Source organism: Molossus molossus, unplaced genomic scaffold (assembly GCF_014108415.1).
Source record: "Molossus molossus isolate mMolMol1 unplaced genomic scaffold, mMolMol1.p scaffold_m16_p_12, whole genome shotgun sequence".
Lineage (NCBI taxonomy): Eukaryota > Metazoa > Chordata > Mammalia > Chiroptera > Molossidae > Molossus > Molossus molossus.
Genome location: NW_023425347.1, coordinates 84,717,954 through 84,733,594, shown reverse-complemented (window position 1 = coordinate 84,733,594; position 15,641 = coordinate 84,717,954). Strand labels below are relative to the sequence as shown.

The 15,641-nt window shown below is 40.9% G+C and overlaps 1 protein-coding gene across 8 annotated transcripts in view; it reads left to right on the top strand.

Moving 5' to 3' along the window:
• GMEB1 (glucocorticoid modulatory element binding protein 1) overlaps nucleotides 1-13,658 on the top strand; it is a 28,216-nt gene extending 14,558 nt beyond the window's left edge. For 6 of the 8 annotated variants that reach the window (XM_036256409.1, XM_036256407.1, XM_036256405.1 and 3 more), the window contains 5 exons: nucleotides 3,075-3,232; nucleotides 7,017-7,148; nucleotides 8,159-8,296; nucleotides 8,749-8,871; nucleotides 12,860-13,653. In XM_036256409.1, the coding sequence (XP_036112302.1) occupies nucleotides 3,075-3,232; nucleotides 7,017-7,148; nucleotides 8,159-8,296; nucleotides 8,749-8,871; nucleotides 12,860-13,560 (1,252 nt within the window). In that variant the 3' untranslated portion in view covers nucleotides 13,561-13,653. Of the gene's footprint in view, nucleotides 1-3,074; nucleotides 3,233-7,016; nucleotides 7,149-8,158; nucleotides 8,297-8,748; nucleotides 8,872-12,859 lie in introns of all 8 variants that reach the window. The other 2 variants (XM_036256412.1, XM_036256411.1) reach the window with 1 other exon arrangement.
• The last annotated feature ends 1,983 nt before the right edge of the window (nucleotides 13,659-15,641 follow it).

Here is a 15,641-nt window from a genome sequence, read left to right as displayed (position 1 = left end):
TTTTTTATTCTGTCTGAAGGATTAGTTTACGCAATCCATGTATTATTTGACCTTCATCAACTTGTTCTTTAAAAAAACCCCAAAAACTCAGAGAAAGAATTGTGAATCAGATTCACTCTTCCTAGCATCTAGGGCCAATTTTTCAGGATGTTGGGTAGGATCCTTTCTAGGCAGAGAAACTCAAGAACAAAGCTAAGCCTGGTGCTGAAGAAGCATGATAACCGCAGAGAAGTGTAGGCTGACTGACAAATCCTGGGATAATTGGTAAAAGTAGAAGGGTGCAGTTAATAAGTACCAGTGATGCACAGTGAATGCCATCACTATACCACAGAAATAAAATTCAGAATGCATATTATCCCCACTCCCCTCTCTTTATGCAGCAAGTTGTAATTTTTTTCCCTCTGAAAATTAACATTAGTTTAACATTAATGCTCTTTCCTTGAGCACTCACTTGTTGATAGAACATTTTAAAATGTGGTCAAGAATTAAAAGTTCCAGCCCTGGCCAGTGTGGCTTCGTTGGTTGAGCATTGTCCCATGTACTGAGAGTTCACTGGTTCAATTCCTGGTCAGTGCACATACCATACCCAGGTTGTAGGCTCGATCCTCAGTAGGGGGTATGTAGGAGGCAGCCAGTCAGTCTTTCTCTCTCGTTCTCTCTCTCTCTCTCTCTAACTCTGAAAAATCAATAAAAACATATTTTTAAAAAGTTTCCTACAGCCCTGGCCAGTTTGGCTCAGCGGTTAGAGCGTGGGCCTGCGGTCCGGAGAGACCTGGGTTCGGTTCCCGCTAAGGGCACGTACTTCGGTTGCAGTTTGTCCCTGGCCCTGGTTGGTCGTGCGGGTGGCAGCCACTTGATGTGTCCCTTCACGTCAATGTTTCTCTCTCTCTCCCTTCCTCTCTCTCCCTCCCACTCTATCTGTACAAAAAATGGAAAAATATCCTCGGGTGAGGATAAAAAAAAAAAAAAAAGTTTCCTACAGAACGTGTTTCAGGAGCCTCAAAAACATTTTACACTTTGTCTTTAATTCTTTTTAAGGAATCTGCCTTAAGAAAAATCCATAGTGCTTGTAGAGATTGCAACATTATTTATAATAAAAATTAGTCTGTTTTAATATAGTCAAGGTATATCTAAAGTAAATTATGGCTCATCTAAATGTATACGAGTAGCCCTGGCCCGTTTTTCTCAGTGGTTAGAGCGTCGACCTGTGGACCAGAGAGTCCTGGGCTCTGTTCCTGCTAAGGGCATGTACCTTGGTTGCAGTTTGTCCCTGTCCTCGGTTGGGGTTGTGTGGGTGGCAACCAGTCGATGTGTCTCTCTCACATCGATGTTTCTCTTCTCTCTCTTACCCCCTCTCTCCCTCCTGCTCTGTCTGAAGAGAAATGAAAAAAAAAAAAGTCCTCGGGTGAGGATAAAAAAAATAAAAAATTTAAAAAAATAAATGTATATGAGTATATATTATGGGATATAATGCAATAATTAAAATATTTCTAAAGGGTTTTTACATTAAAAAATGCTTATGTGTAAAGTAAGAAAGAAAACAAAATCAATTAAACTGTGTGATTTTAGTTGTGTTAACACACACACGTAAAATGTAGTACAAGAAAATATACCAAAATGTTGCTATCTCTATGTTGTGGGATTTTTTTTTTTTAAAGCACAGTTATTATCTTTATAGTTTTCTGTATTTTTTTCAAAAAATGTTAAATTTTTTTTTTTTTTTTTCAATCTTCACCCGAGGATATCTTTTCCATACTTTGTTCAGATAGAGTGGGAGGGAGAGAGAGAGAGAGAAACATCAACGTGAAAGGGACACATCGAGTGGCCGCCACCCGCACAACCCAACCAGGGCCGGGGATAAACTGCAACCGAAGTACGTGCCCTTAGCGGGAACCGAACCCGGGTCTCTCCGGACCGCAGGCCGACACTCTAACCGCTGAGCCAAACCGGCCAGGGCTAAATTTTTTTTACATATTATTTTTATAGTCAGAGACAAAAAATAATAATAATTCCAGATGATTTATATGCAGAAATCAGTCATTGAATGAAATTGGAGAGGAATACTTTTAACTTTCATTTTTGTTATTCTTGGCCTGTTTTATTTGCCCAGAAAAACAAGCATATGCCAACTTTCCCCAAATGTAAAAAGAAACAAGAATGCCTAAAAAAGCTTTAGTGAAAGTCAAGTAACAATATAACATGTTTACTGTAATTAAAATATCACATGGTTTTGCTCAGGGTCTATCATAATGTCATGTTAATTCAGTTCTAAGAACATTTTATAGTGAGGATTTAGTATAATCAGCTTTGCTCTGTATTTATAGGAGAGTTGTTATTAATTTTTTTTTTTTTTCTTTTTATCCTCACCCGAGGACATCTTTCCATTTTTTACTCAGATAGAGCGGGAAGGAGAGAGAGGAAGAGAGAGAAACATCGATGTGAAAGGGACACATCGAGTGGCCGCCACCCACACGACCCAACCAGGGCTGGGGACAAACTGCAGCCAAGGTACATGCCCCTAGCGGGAACCGAACCCGGGTCTCTGTGGACCGCAGGCTGATGCTCTAACCGCTGAGCCAAACCGGCCAGGGCATTTTTTTTTAAGGAAAGAAATATGCTGAAGTTTTATGTCTCCAAAAGTGACAACTCATCTTGCTGGTCTAGGAATACTAATACATCAGAATCTTACCAGAAAATTCTAATTCCATTGTGGCACTCCTCACTTGTGCTGGGATATGAGGTAGTCTTTTTTCCCCTTTTGGGTTTGGTTTCATTGAGATCATGTGGAGAAATTTAGCTATTGTAAGGAGTGTGTATCTAAAGCTTGGTGTTAAGGGACATAAAAGATTACTCATGAGTAGATTAGGGACGGAAGAGGAGTACTTGTATATGTGGGCAGGACCAATGAAAATTTTATAGTCCCAATTAGAATTTTTGCAACCTAATGACTTTTAATACTATTAAGTTTCACTAATCTACAGAGTAGACTCAGCAACTTATCTCTGTCTCTGAGACCCAGTTTCTTCTAGATGAAGTGCAAGCTGAACTGGTACTTCTTGTCTCCCTTTGTGCAGGAAAATGATGGACTCCGGACAGATTGATTTTTACCAACATGACAAGGTTTGCTCCAATACTTGCAGAAGCACCAAATTTGATCTTCTAATCAGCAGTGCAAGAGCTCCAGTGCCAGGACAGCAGACAAGTGTGGTGCAGACACCCACTTCGGCTGATGGTAGGGGGTAGGAAACCACCTGAAAACCCATTGTGTTTTTCAGTAGCATTTTTACCCTCATTTCTCCTTTGTGTTTCTTTCTTCTTCTTTTTTATTGAATTTATTGGGGTATAGATTTCAGATGTACAGTTCTATAATACATCATGTATATATTGTATTATGTGTCACCACCGCAGTCTTCTTTGTGTTTCTTAATTTCAAATGTCATTAGTGTTGATGTCCCTGAAAAATATGGTTATCTTGGGTGGGATTCAATGCTTTAGAAACAGATCTTTGTTTCTTTCAAATGCTTCCTATTGGCCAGACCTCCTTCCTTATTTCTTTCTTGCAGTGCATGGTAAACATTAGAAAGATGGTTCAGTAGTTATGATGCTTAGTCAGTAGCTCGCTTGAGTGCCACTTGGCATATCTTTGAAATTAGATTTTTTTAAATATGTTTTTATTTTTTATAAAGAGAAAAAGGGAGAGAGAGATAGAAGCATTGATGTGATGAGAGAGAAACATGGATCAGCTGCCTCCTGCACACCCCCCTATCGGAGAAACCTGCAACCTGGGCATGTGCCCTGACTGCAGGAGCTCTCAGTCCATGGGATGATGCTCAGTCTGCTAAGCCATACCAGCCAGACCAAAATTAGATTGTTTTGAAAACCCTTTGCTCTATAGTGGTCAGTGCAAGAAGGTGGATTAGAATGGTGAATGGTTTTCAATTGTTGAATTGAGATATAGCAAAGACAATTTATCCTTGGCGGGGATGGACTCTGGAGACTCTGCTATAAGGATCAACGAGTTTTGCCTGGAAGGGTTCCAGATAACAAAGCTGAGGCTTCCTCTGCTTAGTTGAGTTTGGGACTAGGGCTCCCTGCCCATCTCCAGGAAAGTTGTAGCCATGTGAGATTATTATTAAGGATTCAGTTAGTCCAGCTGGAGATTAGCACAACTAAGATTCTTAGATAGAATATGTGTCAACTACTTCCAGAAGACTTAAAGATATGTCTGACAGAGTTGCAAGGACACTAAAGGATAAAAGGGAAGTACTGTGCTTTAAAAATGCCTCTTGATGCCCTGGCTAGTTTTGCTCAGTGGTTAGAACATCGGCCCATGGACCGGAGAGTCCGGGTTTGGTTCCCACTAGGGGCGTATACCTTGATTGTTGTTTGTCTCTGACCCCAGTTGGGGTTGTGTGGGTAGCGACCAGTTGATGTGTCTCTCTTGCATTGATGTTTCTCTCTCTCTTCCTCCCTTTCTCCCTCCTGCTCTGTCTAAAGATAAGTGCAAAAATGTCCTCAGGTGAGGATAAAAATAAATAAATAGAAATAAAAATGCCTCTTGAGGTTTCTTTTGGTCAGACCTAATATTCTGTCAGTAGTGACTGGGTGAGCAGAAGCCAAATCACTTGCAATCTAAATTCCTTTCAGGAAAGTATAAAATATCTAGCAGTTTGAATTTTTGTTCATGTGACTCTCACTTGAAAAGTGGAAAATGCTGTGAAATTTGACCTTTTTATTTGGCCAAAACTCCTTTACTTAGTTGATTATCCATATTGATATTACTTCTTTGTTTGATTATTATTATTTTCATTTTTTTATTTTTTTATCCTCACCCGAGGACATTTTCCATTTTTTTGTTCAGATAGAGTGGGAGCGAGAGAGAGGAAGAAAGAGAGAGAGAGAAACATGTAGGTGAAAGGGACACATCGAGTGGCTGCCACGTGCACAACCCAACCAGGGCGAGGGACAAACTGCAACCGAGGTGTACATGCCCTCAGCGGGAACCAAACCCGGGTCTCTCGGGACTGCAGGGCAATTATTATTATTTTTTAATCCTTACCTGAGGATTTGTTTTTATTTATTTTAGAGAGAGAGAAGTAAGGAGAGAGGGAGAGAGAAACATCGATCAGTTGCCTCCTGTACGCAACCTGACTAGAGATCGAATCTGCAGCCTAGGTATGTGCCCTGACTAGGAATTGAACCAGCAACTTTTAGGTATATGGGACGATGCTCCAACTGACTGAACCACCCAGCCAGGGCTCTTTGCTTAATTATTGATATCCTCCAGCATGTAGAGTCTACATTTGTCTTTATTTCTGTCTGAATCAATTTGATCTTTTTTAGTTCTCTTTGTTTAAAATCTTAATATAAAATTGATTGCAAAAGTTTTTTCTCTGTGAATCTGCTATTCGTGGTCTCTGATTTTTTTGGATCTCATTTCTCTTGCTTTCTCTTACATAGGCTGATAAATAAGTTATAATAACTTCAGATAGTCTCTAGAACATCAGGGGCAGGGAATGTCCAGCCCACGGACCATATAAGGCCCTCAAAATCAATACCAGCGAACATCACATGCCGCATCAAATTAGCCTGATCAAATATAAGAGGCTAATTTAAAAAAAATGTATATATTTTTAAATCTTCACCCAAGGATATTTTTCCATTTATCTTCAGACACAGTGGGAGAGAGGGAAGGAGACAGAGACACACATCGATCGGTTGCCTCCTGCACGACCCCGACCAGGGCCCAGGACTGAACTGCAAACGAGGTACATGCCCCTGAATAGAATGGAACCTGTGACTCTGGTCCGCAGGCTGCCGCTCTAACCACTGAGCAAACTGGCCAGGGCATAATATGTTTTTATTGATTTTTTTAGAGAGAGAGGAAGGAAGAGAGAAATAGAAATATTGATGTGAAAGAGAACATCAATGGGCTGCCTCCTGTTCGCCCCACACTGGGGATCAAACCCACAACCCAGGCATGTGCCCTCACCAGAAATCCAACCAGGACCTCTCGGTCCATGGCACAACACTCAATCCACTAAGCCATACTGGCTGGGCTAGGAGGCTAATTTTTAAGTTGTTAATTTTGTATGGCCTGGGAATGATGTAAATATCCAAATGGCCCTTGGCATAAAAGAGGTTCCCCACCCTTGGTTAGAATCAAACAGCCCTGTATGTAGTAGGGCTCTTGGCTAAGCACCATACTTTTCTCTCAAATTATTTTAGGTCCTTCTCATCCTCACTAAATCTGGGTAGTCACACTGTCAGTTATGCTCACCTTCAGTCTCTTTCAAAAACATACCTGCTCAGAAAGCAGATTGCTCTTTTGTGATTTTATAAGTTACCCTTTGCTGTCTATTCAGAATAAGAAGAAAACATTTTCTTTTGCAAGACAGGTATACTTTAGAAAATTCAGTATTATTTCTGGCTTTCCTAGGGTTCTAGTTTTTTGTTGTTAATCCTCACTCAAGGATATTTTTCCATTGAATTTTAGATAGAATGGAAGGGAGGGAGAGAGAGAAACATCAATGTGAGAGAGACACATCGATTGGCTGCCTACCGCACAACCCTGATCAGGGCCACATACTGAACCTGCAACCCTGGCTCCTGCCCTTGACTGGGAATTGAACCCTCGACCCTTTGGTCTGTGGGCCAACACTGTAACTGCTGAGCCAAACCAGCCAGGGTGGGTTCTAGTATTTAATAAGGGATCTGCAGGCAAAATAACAGAATGTGCTGGTGTAGCTTGGTTGAGCGTTGTATACCGAAAAGTCACTGGTTCAATTTCTGGTCAGAGCACATGCCCAGGTTGTGGGTTTGGCCCCCAGTTGGGATATATATGGGAGGCAATCCATCGATGTTACTTTTTCTCTCTCTAAAATCAATAAAACATATTTTTTAAAAGCCATATTGTTAAAATAACAGGTTCTCTTTGGCAGTGAGTATGAGATGAAGGATAGCTATGACTTTTTCATAAAAATTCACTGGCCTTATCTCTAATGGACTGCTTTTAGGTAGCATCACACAGATTGCCATCTCAGAAGAGAGCATGGAAGAAGCAGGGCTAGAATGGAACTCAGCTCTTACTGCTGCTGTCACCATGGCCACAGAGGAGGGAGTGAAGAAAGACTCAGAAGAAATTTCAGGTACTTTTCTATGGGGCTCAAATGTCTTGCAGGGTTTTGTGACCTTTCACTATTATGATTATGGACACAGGAGGCCTCCTAATTATTTTTTCTCATGCATATTAATACTAATTATAGCTACAAACCTCTTACTTTAATCCATGCAACAGCCCTGCAAAGTCACATTTTACACATAAAGGAATTGAGATTCAGAAAGGTTTAGCAACTTGCCTAATATCAGTCACACTACCAATAAATATCAGCTGAATCCAGCTAAGTTTGACTCTGTAGTCCATGCTTTTCATCCTAACAAACTACCTCCAACTTTGGTCATTTCTTAGATAAACCAAGCTGCAAGATGTTAGAAGAAAAAATTAGGTAGCAGGTGGTATAGAAGATGGTGATTAGTGATGAATCACTTAGAGGAGATCAGGAAAGGCTTCACATCATCCTCCATTTATTTGTTCATTTAACACATATTTATTGCTGCCTATTCTTAGTTGGTATTGTTGCTGGATGCTAGACAGGTGAATGAAAAGACATAACCTCTGACTTCAGGGAGCTTATAACATCACCTATTCAATTGTTTTACTTTGTTTTTTTTTTTAATTATATGCTTAGAGCAAGCATTTTTTAAAAACATTTTTAATTTAATATCTTTAGTATTTAACTTTAAAGATTTAAATACTTAATTTTAAATTAAATTATTTAGATAAATAATATTTACTACTTAACAAAATATATTCATTAGAGGAAAATACCTGTTCCGTATAGCCAGAGCCATGACAAATTGAGGGCATGACAAATTGAGGCAATTATCCTAAGTCCATAGTTTGCTAAAGAGGCCAAAAATTAGTTACCCACTTAGGAAGGCAGCTAATATTCCAAAAGCTTCTTCCCTTTTCCCAGAAGTGGCCCAACAAGGAACCCTTTTGAATTGAAATAATTTTGAGCTTAACACATTGTAGAGATGTGCCTAGGTATATGTTAGCATTCCTTGTTTACCGTCTGTCTTATCCCTCTTGTACCAGAGGACACTTTGATGTTCTGGAAAGGAATAGCTGATGTAGGGCTGATGGAAGAGGTTGTATGCAATATACAGAAGGAAATAGAGGAGCTACTCAGAGGGGTTCAGCAGCGGCTCATCCAGGCTCCTTTCCAGGTCACAGGTAAGTGCATTAATCCTAACAATATCTAGTCTAATTTATTAAACACTAACAACTGTAGGCAGATTCTGTTAGCCTCATGAAAACACTGAAATATAGGTATTATTATCCCCATTTTACAGATTAGAAAACTAAGGCTCATAAAACTTAAGTTACTTGTCTAAAGTTCATAACTAGGTTTTGAACGTGGTTCTGACCATACCTTTTCCACAGGTAATTTTTGCCTTTATCAATGTACCAAAAAGTAATGTTCTCTCTCTCTCTCGCATATATATTTAAATATAGATATAACAATTAAATCAAAATTAGTTATACATGTGATCAATCTTTGTTAAAATTGTTTATTAGAATAGTCCCATCATTTTTGAATTGTTATATATTTATAAACAGCACAACAGGGAGTTGATGGAACCTTTCTATTTTAACTTGACAGACATTTCTTTTCTTTTAAATAGATGCTGCTGTTCTTAACAATGTGGCCCATACATTTGGCCTAATGGACACAGTTAAGAAGGTTTTGGACAACAGAAGGAACCAAATAGAGCAAGGAGAAGAGCAGTTTCTCTATACTCTGACAGGTAAGTGTAATTTATCTCTCTTCATAGGTAATGTATTAATATCCTTGAATCTTTTTCTCTGGGACTGCCCCATTCCTCAGACTGTTATGTTCATTATATTCCACAAATAAGTGAGATCATATGATACTTGTCTTTCTCTGTTTGGCTTGTTTCACTTAGAATGATACTTTCCAGGTCGCTCCATGTAGTCTTAAAGGATAAGAGATCTTTCTTTCTTACAGCTGCATATTACTCCATTGTGTATATATACCACAGCTTTTTTATCCATTCGTCTACTGATGGACACTTGGGCTGTTTCCAGTCAAAGTTATTTTTATACCCAGTTTATCTTTCATTTTATTTCTCTAATGTATTCATTTTTTAAAATATGCTTTTATTGCTTTTTTTAGAGGGAGAGAAAGGGGAAGAGAGAGATAGAAACATTGATGTGAGAGAGAAACATTGATTACCTATACTCCCCACCATATGCCCCACCCTGGGGATCGAGCCCACAATCTGGACATGTGCCCTGACCGGGAATCAAACCAGGACCTCTCAGTCCGTGGGACAATGCTCTGTCCACTGAGCCACACAAGTTGGACAACCCAGCATATTTTTTAAATTCAGTTTACCAAGTACTGTCAGTGATACCCTTTTTCATTTGATCCTCCTAAGATTGTTGTTATAGGCTATTATCCCTATTTTGTGATGACCCAATGGAAGGACAGAGAGAATAAATTATTTACCTGGGGTCATGATAGTGAAGCCCAAAGTAGAACTTTCTTCTTATTCCTAATTCAGTAGTATCTTATACCTTGAAACTTTACACCATCTGAAAAATAGTTTTTATTAGGATTGTAGGCTTCTCCTTGTCCATATTATTATTTTAAAATAGTTTTAATCAGCCCTGGCCGGTTTGGCTCAGCAGTTAGAGCGTTGGCCCACAGACCAGAGTGACCCGAGTTCAGTTCCCACTAAGGGCATGGACCTTGGTTGCAGTTTGTCCCCGGCCCGGGTTGGGTTTATGTAGGTGGCAACAGTCGATGTGTGTCTCTCATATCAATGTTTCTCTCTCTCTCTCTTCCTCCCTCTCTCCCTCCCGTTCTGTCTGAAGATAAATACAAAAATGTTCTCGGGTGAGGATAAAAAAAAAATAAAATAGCCCTGGCCAGTTTGGCTCAGCGGTTAGAGCGTCGGCCTGCGGTCTGGAGAGACCCGGGTTCGGTTCCCGCTAAGGGCACGTACTTCGGTTGCAGTTTGTCCCCGGCCCTGGTTGGTTGTGCGGGTGGCAGCCACTCGATGTGTCCCTTCACGTCGATGTTTCTGTCTGTCTCTCCCTTCCTCTCTCTCCCTCCCACTCTATCTGTACAAAAAATGGAAAAATATCCTCTGGTGAGGATAAAAAAAAAAAAAATAAAATAAATAAAATAAAATAGTTTTAATCAGCCCTGGCCGGTTTGATCAGTGGTTAGAGCATCGGCCCATGGACCAATGAGTCATGGGTTCAATTCCAGTCAAGGGCATGCACCTCATTTGCAGTTTGTTCCCAGCCCTGTTAGGGTTGTGCATGAGGCAACCAGTCGATGTGCATCTATCGCATTGATGTTTCTCTCTGTCTGTCTCTCTCTCTCTCCCTCCCTCCCACTCTATCTGATAATAAGTAGAAAAATATCCTCAGGGAGGAATAAAATAAATAAATAAATAAATAAATAAAATAATTTTAATCATAGTATACAAAAAAATTTTATTTTCTAACTTGTTTCACTATGACATATTAATATTTTTCCAAGTTGCTACCTAGTACTTTACCTAGACATTTTTCTACCTAGACATTTAAATTTAAAAAATTTTTTTAAGTAGCTTATTTTGTTGCAGTGAACTTGTATGAATATAACTTTTCCTTTTTATGTTCTTTTAAACTACTTCCCAGGACTAAGCTAGAGGTTAAATAGTACTGATCGTTTTTTTATGGATTTCTGTGAATTATTGTCAAATTTCCAAGAAGATTATACCAATTTATGCCATCAGATTGAATTCACCAACATTGGGCACTGTTATTTATAATATTCCCTGATTTAACTTATAAAAAATTACAAGTATCTTGGCCCTGGCCAGTTTTGCTCAGCGGTTAGAGCGTTGGCCTGTGGACCAGAGAGTCCTGGGTTTGGTTCCCGCTAAGAGCACGTACCTTGGTTGCGGTTTTGTTCCTGGCCCCGATTGGGGTCATACGGGAGGCAACCAGTTGATGTGTCTCTCTCACACTGATGTTTTTCTCTCTCTCTGCCTCACAATCTATCTGAAGATAAGTGGAAAAATATCCTCAGATGAGGATTAAAAAAAATAAAAAATTATTTTGAACATGTTCTTGATCCCTGTCTACTCCTTTTATTCCCAAAGTCATTGATTTGCTCTTGGTGTTCCATAGGAAGCAATGTGCTCTAAAGCTGTAACTGATTATGTATTACTTGTTTATCAGGTCCTAAGCAATAGAGAAGTTCTGGTGTAGAGCCAGATTCACCAATGGTCATCAAGGTTGGACTGGACATATGGAGAGGGATAGTGATAAGTATATTGTGTTGGAGAAGCCACCAAGTTGGCCATCAGAGAGTTTTGTCCCAAGCTCTGTGACTTTAAATAAGTCACTTTGACCTAAGGCCTCCTTCAGTTCTGTAATTCTTAGGGACGTTTTTCTCTGTAACTTTCTCCAGACTTCTCTGGGGGCTAATGGTAGACTAAAGCCATTTTGGCTTAAAGCCAGTAAGGTGATCTTTCCTCAAAGGACAGTTTAGGAATCACTGTGTTCCAGAGTGGCCATTGTAGCTCCTTTGTAGGTCCATGGAAGTTCAAAAGGAATTGTGAAGATATTTCTTATTTTTCTAAAAACTTTTTTCTTTATTGATTGTAGAGAGAGCAGAAGGGAAAGGAAGAGGAAGATAGAAACATCAATGAGAGCCCTGGCCGGTTTGGCTCAGCGGTTAGAGTGTCGGCCTGCGGTCCAGAGAGACCCGGGTTCGGTTCCCGCTAAGGGCACGTACTTCGGTTGCAGTTTGTCCCCGGCCCTGGTTGGTCGTGCGGGTGGCAGCCACTCGATGTGTCCCTTCACGTCGATGTTTCTCTCTCTCTCTCCCTTCCTCTCTCTCCCTCCCACTCTATCTGTACAAAAAAAAAAGGAAAAAAAATATCCTCAGGTGAGGATAAAAAAAAAAGAAACATCAATGAGAGAGAACATTGATTGGCCACCTCCTACATGCCCCCACTGGGGATTTGACCCACAAACTGGGCATGTGCCCTGGCCAGGAATTGAACTGGCAACCTCTTGGTGCATGGGTTGACACGCAGCCATTGATCCACACCAGCCAGGCAGATATTTCTTATTTTCATCTGTAGACTGAGGCAGGGCATATATTATCTGCTAGACCAACTGGAGGTTTCTTTGGTTTGCACTTTGATGAGAGGTGACAAAATGCCATAGGAGCTTCTAGAGTTGAACTACAGTAGGATCACAGCTTGAAAAGATTCTGAGTTGTTGCCTTGCCCATAATCACACAAGGAAATGTAGTTACTGGAGGGATTTAAAAAATCATCCAGTCTAGTTTTTTCTCAAAAACAATGAAGTGACTTTTTTTTTATCCTCTGAGAACATTTTTCCATTTTTTGTTCAGGTAGAGTGGGAGGGAGAGAGAGAAAGAGAGAGAGAGACAGAGACAGAGACATCGACATCGACATCTACATGAAAGGGACACATCGAGTGGCTGCCTCCCGCACGATTCAACCAGGGCCGGGGACAAACTACAACCGAGGTACGTGCCCTTAGTGGAAACCGAACCCAGGTCTCTCTAGACCGCAGGCCGACGCTCTAACTGCTGAGCCAAACCAGCCAGGGCTGAAGTGACTTTCTTGAGGCTACATAGTGGCAAGACCAGAACAAGACCGCAGGTCCCCTCACTCCCATTTTACTGTTCCCAAGATTATACTTCCCACCACACGAATTCTGTCTTTTTTTCCATAGACTTGGAACGCCAGTTGGAAGAGCAGAAGAAGCAAGCTCAGGATCACAGGCTGAAATCCCAGACGGTTCAAAATGTGGTATTGATGCCTGTGAGCACTCCTAAGCCTCCAAAAAGGCCCCGACTCCAGAGGCCAGCCTCCACCACTGTCTTGAGCCCTTCTCCTCCTGTCCAGCAGCCTCAGTTCACAGTCATCTCACCCATCACCATCACCCCAGTGGGTCAGTCATTTTCCATGGGCAATATTCCAGTGGCCACCCTCAGCCAGGGCTCCAGTCCTGTGACTGTCCACACACTGCCTTCTGGCCCTCAGCTCTTCCGTTATGCCACAGTGGTCTCCTCTGCCAAGAGCAGCTCACCAGACACAGTGACCATCCATCCTTCATCTAGCTTGGCACTGCTAAGCTCAACTGCCATGCAGGATGGGAGTACCCTGGGCAACATGACCACTATGGTGAGCCCTATGGAGTTGGTGGCCATGGAATCTGGCCTGACCTCGGCAATCCAGGCTGTCGAAAGCACCTCAGAGGATGGGCAGACCATCATTGAGATTGACCCAGCCCCAGACCCAGAGGCTGAGGATACTGAAGGCAAAGCAGTCATTTTGGAGACAGAGCTGAGGACTGAGGAGAAAGTTGTGGCTGAGATGGAAGAACATCAGCATCAAGTCCACAATGTGGAGATTGTGGTCTTAGAGGATTAACTGGGGATATTGGGACCAAGAAATATGTTTTGGTTTGAAATTTTAATTATTTGTTTATTTTTATCATTGTCCCACTCATTTCCACATAGGATCCTTTTAAAAAAACACAAAATCTCATTGCTGTAACTGAATATGTTGGGTCCCTCCCACCCACCCCCCTCATTGAAAAAATGGACAAAAACAAGCTGCCCTTCCAGAAGTTGAGAGTAGGTCACTCAATGTCCTCATTTTTTTACGCCAAGAAAGTTAATTTCTTTTAGGGGAGGCCTCAAGATAACCAAAAACCTATTCCAAAAGCCCTTTCCAGGCTAGTCTATCTGTGTACGTATGTGGTTTTATCCTCATAAAGTTGTATTGACGGAACTGTGGAACACAGACGTGATACTGGAAAGTAACCCACTCACAAATGGATGCATAAGGATACTTTATTTTGTATCCTGGAATGTACCCCCAGAGGCCAGTAGAAAACTCTGAAACAAAAGGAAGTTGAATTCTGCTTGGAGGGGAACTCTGTTGCTTGGAGCAGCAGCTTAAAAAGGGAAGCGTTTTGGCGATAGTGGAGCAAAGAAATTATCTTATTTCCAGAAGTGCAACTGATGCCTCTTAATATCTCTGAGGGTTATCACTATAGGTGCCATTTTGAGGAGAGGCCAGTGATAAGTGGAAGGGTATATTACCATGGAACAAGTAGCATCAGGAGAAATAGAAATCCAGGGATGTCACAGCTGTGCTTTGGGATTCAAGCCCAACTTGCCCCCGACTTTGTCAAAGCACTTACCTTCCATTCATTTGTGAACTATGTGATATGGTGTAACTTGCTCTGGTTCTTGGACTGTGGCTGTTGTGGGAGTGGCAACTCCAAGACCATCATTTTTATTGCATGACTCCAGGAGCAGGGGAGTTTCTCATCCAGACCACCTGCCCTTTTTGGTAGGGCCCTCATTTGGCTTTAGAACTGAAAGCAGCCACTCATTTGGTGCTTCCTCTTGTTCTACCCTCCATCCTTCAACTGTTAATGGCATTTGTCTCCTGGATCCCATGTTCTTCAGCTTTTTGGCTGATTTGGAGAACAATGACGGGTGCCTGCCTTCGTCCCCTTTTACAGTCATTTATACCACAGATGTTTCTGTGAGATTGAGCTCATAAAAAAACCTTAGCCTTGGCAGGAAGACTCAACACCCCTAACCTATCCTGAGGCACTGAGTGGATATCTCCTGAGCGAGCTGGACTCCCTGGGAAAGAAGCATTGTCTGCAACATTATATTATAGGAAATGTACCAGGAATGTCAATAATAATGTCTTGGGGGGGGGGTGTTTGTTGTGTTTTCTTTCTTTTTTTCTTATGTTGTTTGTATATTTAGAGCCGGGCCATTTTCTGTGCTTTGATTCTTTCTCTTTGACCATCTTCAGTGTTTGGGGCAAGAGTGGACCCTGGTTTTTATTTCCTTTGGTTGCCTTGTTTACTGCGTTAGGAAAAATATAGGGAAACTGCAGACAATTTAAAGGAAAAATAGGTCAAAAAGGATAACACACACCTTAGGAGTGGGAGTTGTTTTTTTTTTTATTAAAAGCAAAACTTTGACCTATAGTTTCTTTCTTTTCTTTTCTTTTTTTAAAGAAGGCACCCACCTGAAGCCATGTTTCTTCCAACAAATGTTGAAAACCCTGTTGTCAAGCAAGTGAAAACAGTTCTGCTATCCCTCAGATGACTGTATATAGTTGGAAAAGCCCTCTAATTTGGGAGAGTCGATCATAAAAGCCTTAAGAGTGAGATTTCAGCTTTAAAATGGTCTGGAGTTTTATTTTTCTTTTCAAAATATTAAATAGATGTAGCAATCAGCTTAGAACAAACCATTGGTCCTTTATATAACTTTAGTGAGGAAAGTAGTTTTTATTTCTTGGTTTTTTAGGTTTCCCGTTGGTACATAAACAAAACCAATATTTCTAAGGCTAAAACTGCTACTTGAACCTAGAAAGGCATATCATCCCTATTGTGGTTTTTAGGAACACTTTTCTCTTTCCCAGAGACAAAAGGCCCAATTCAGGACAGAAGAGGAGCCCTGGAGAACACCTATATGCTA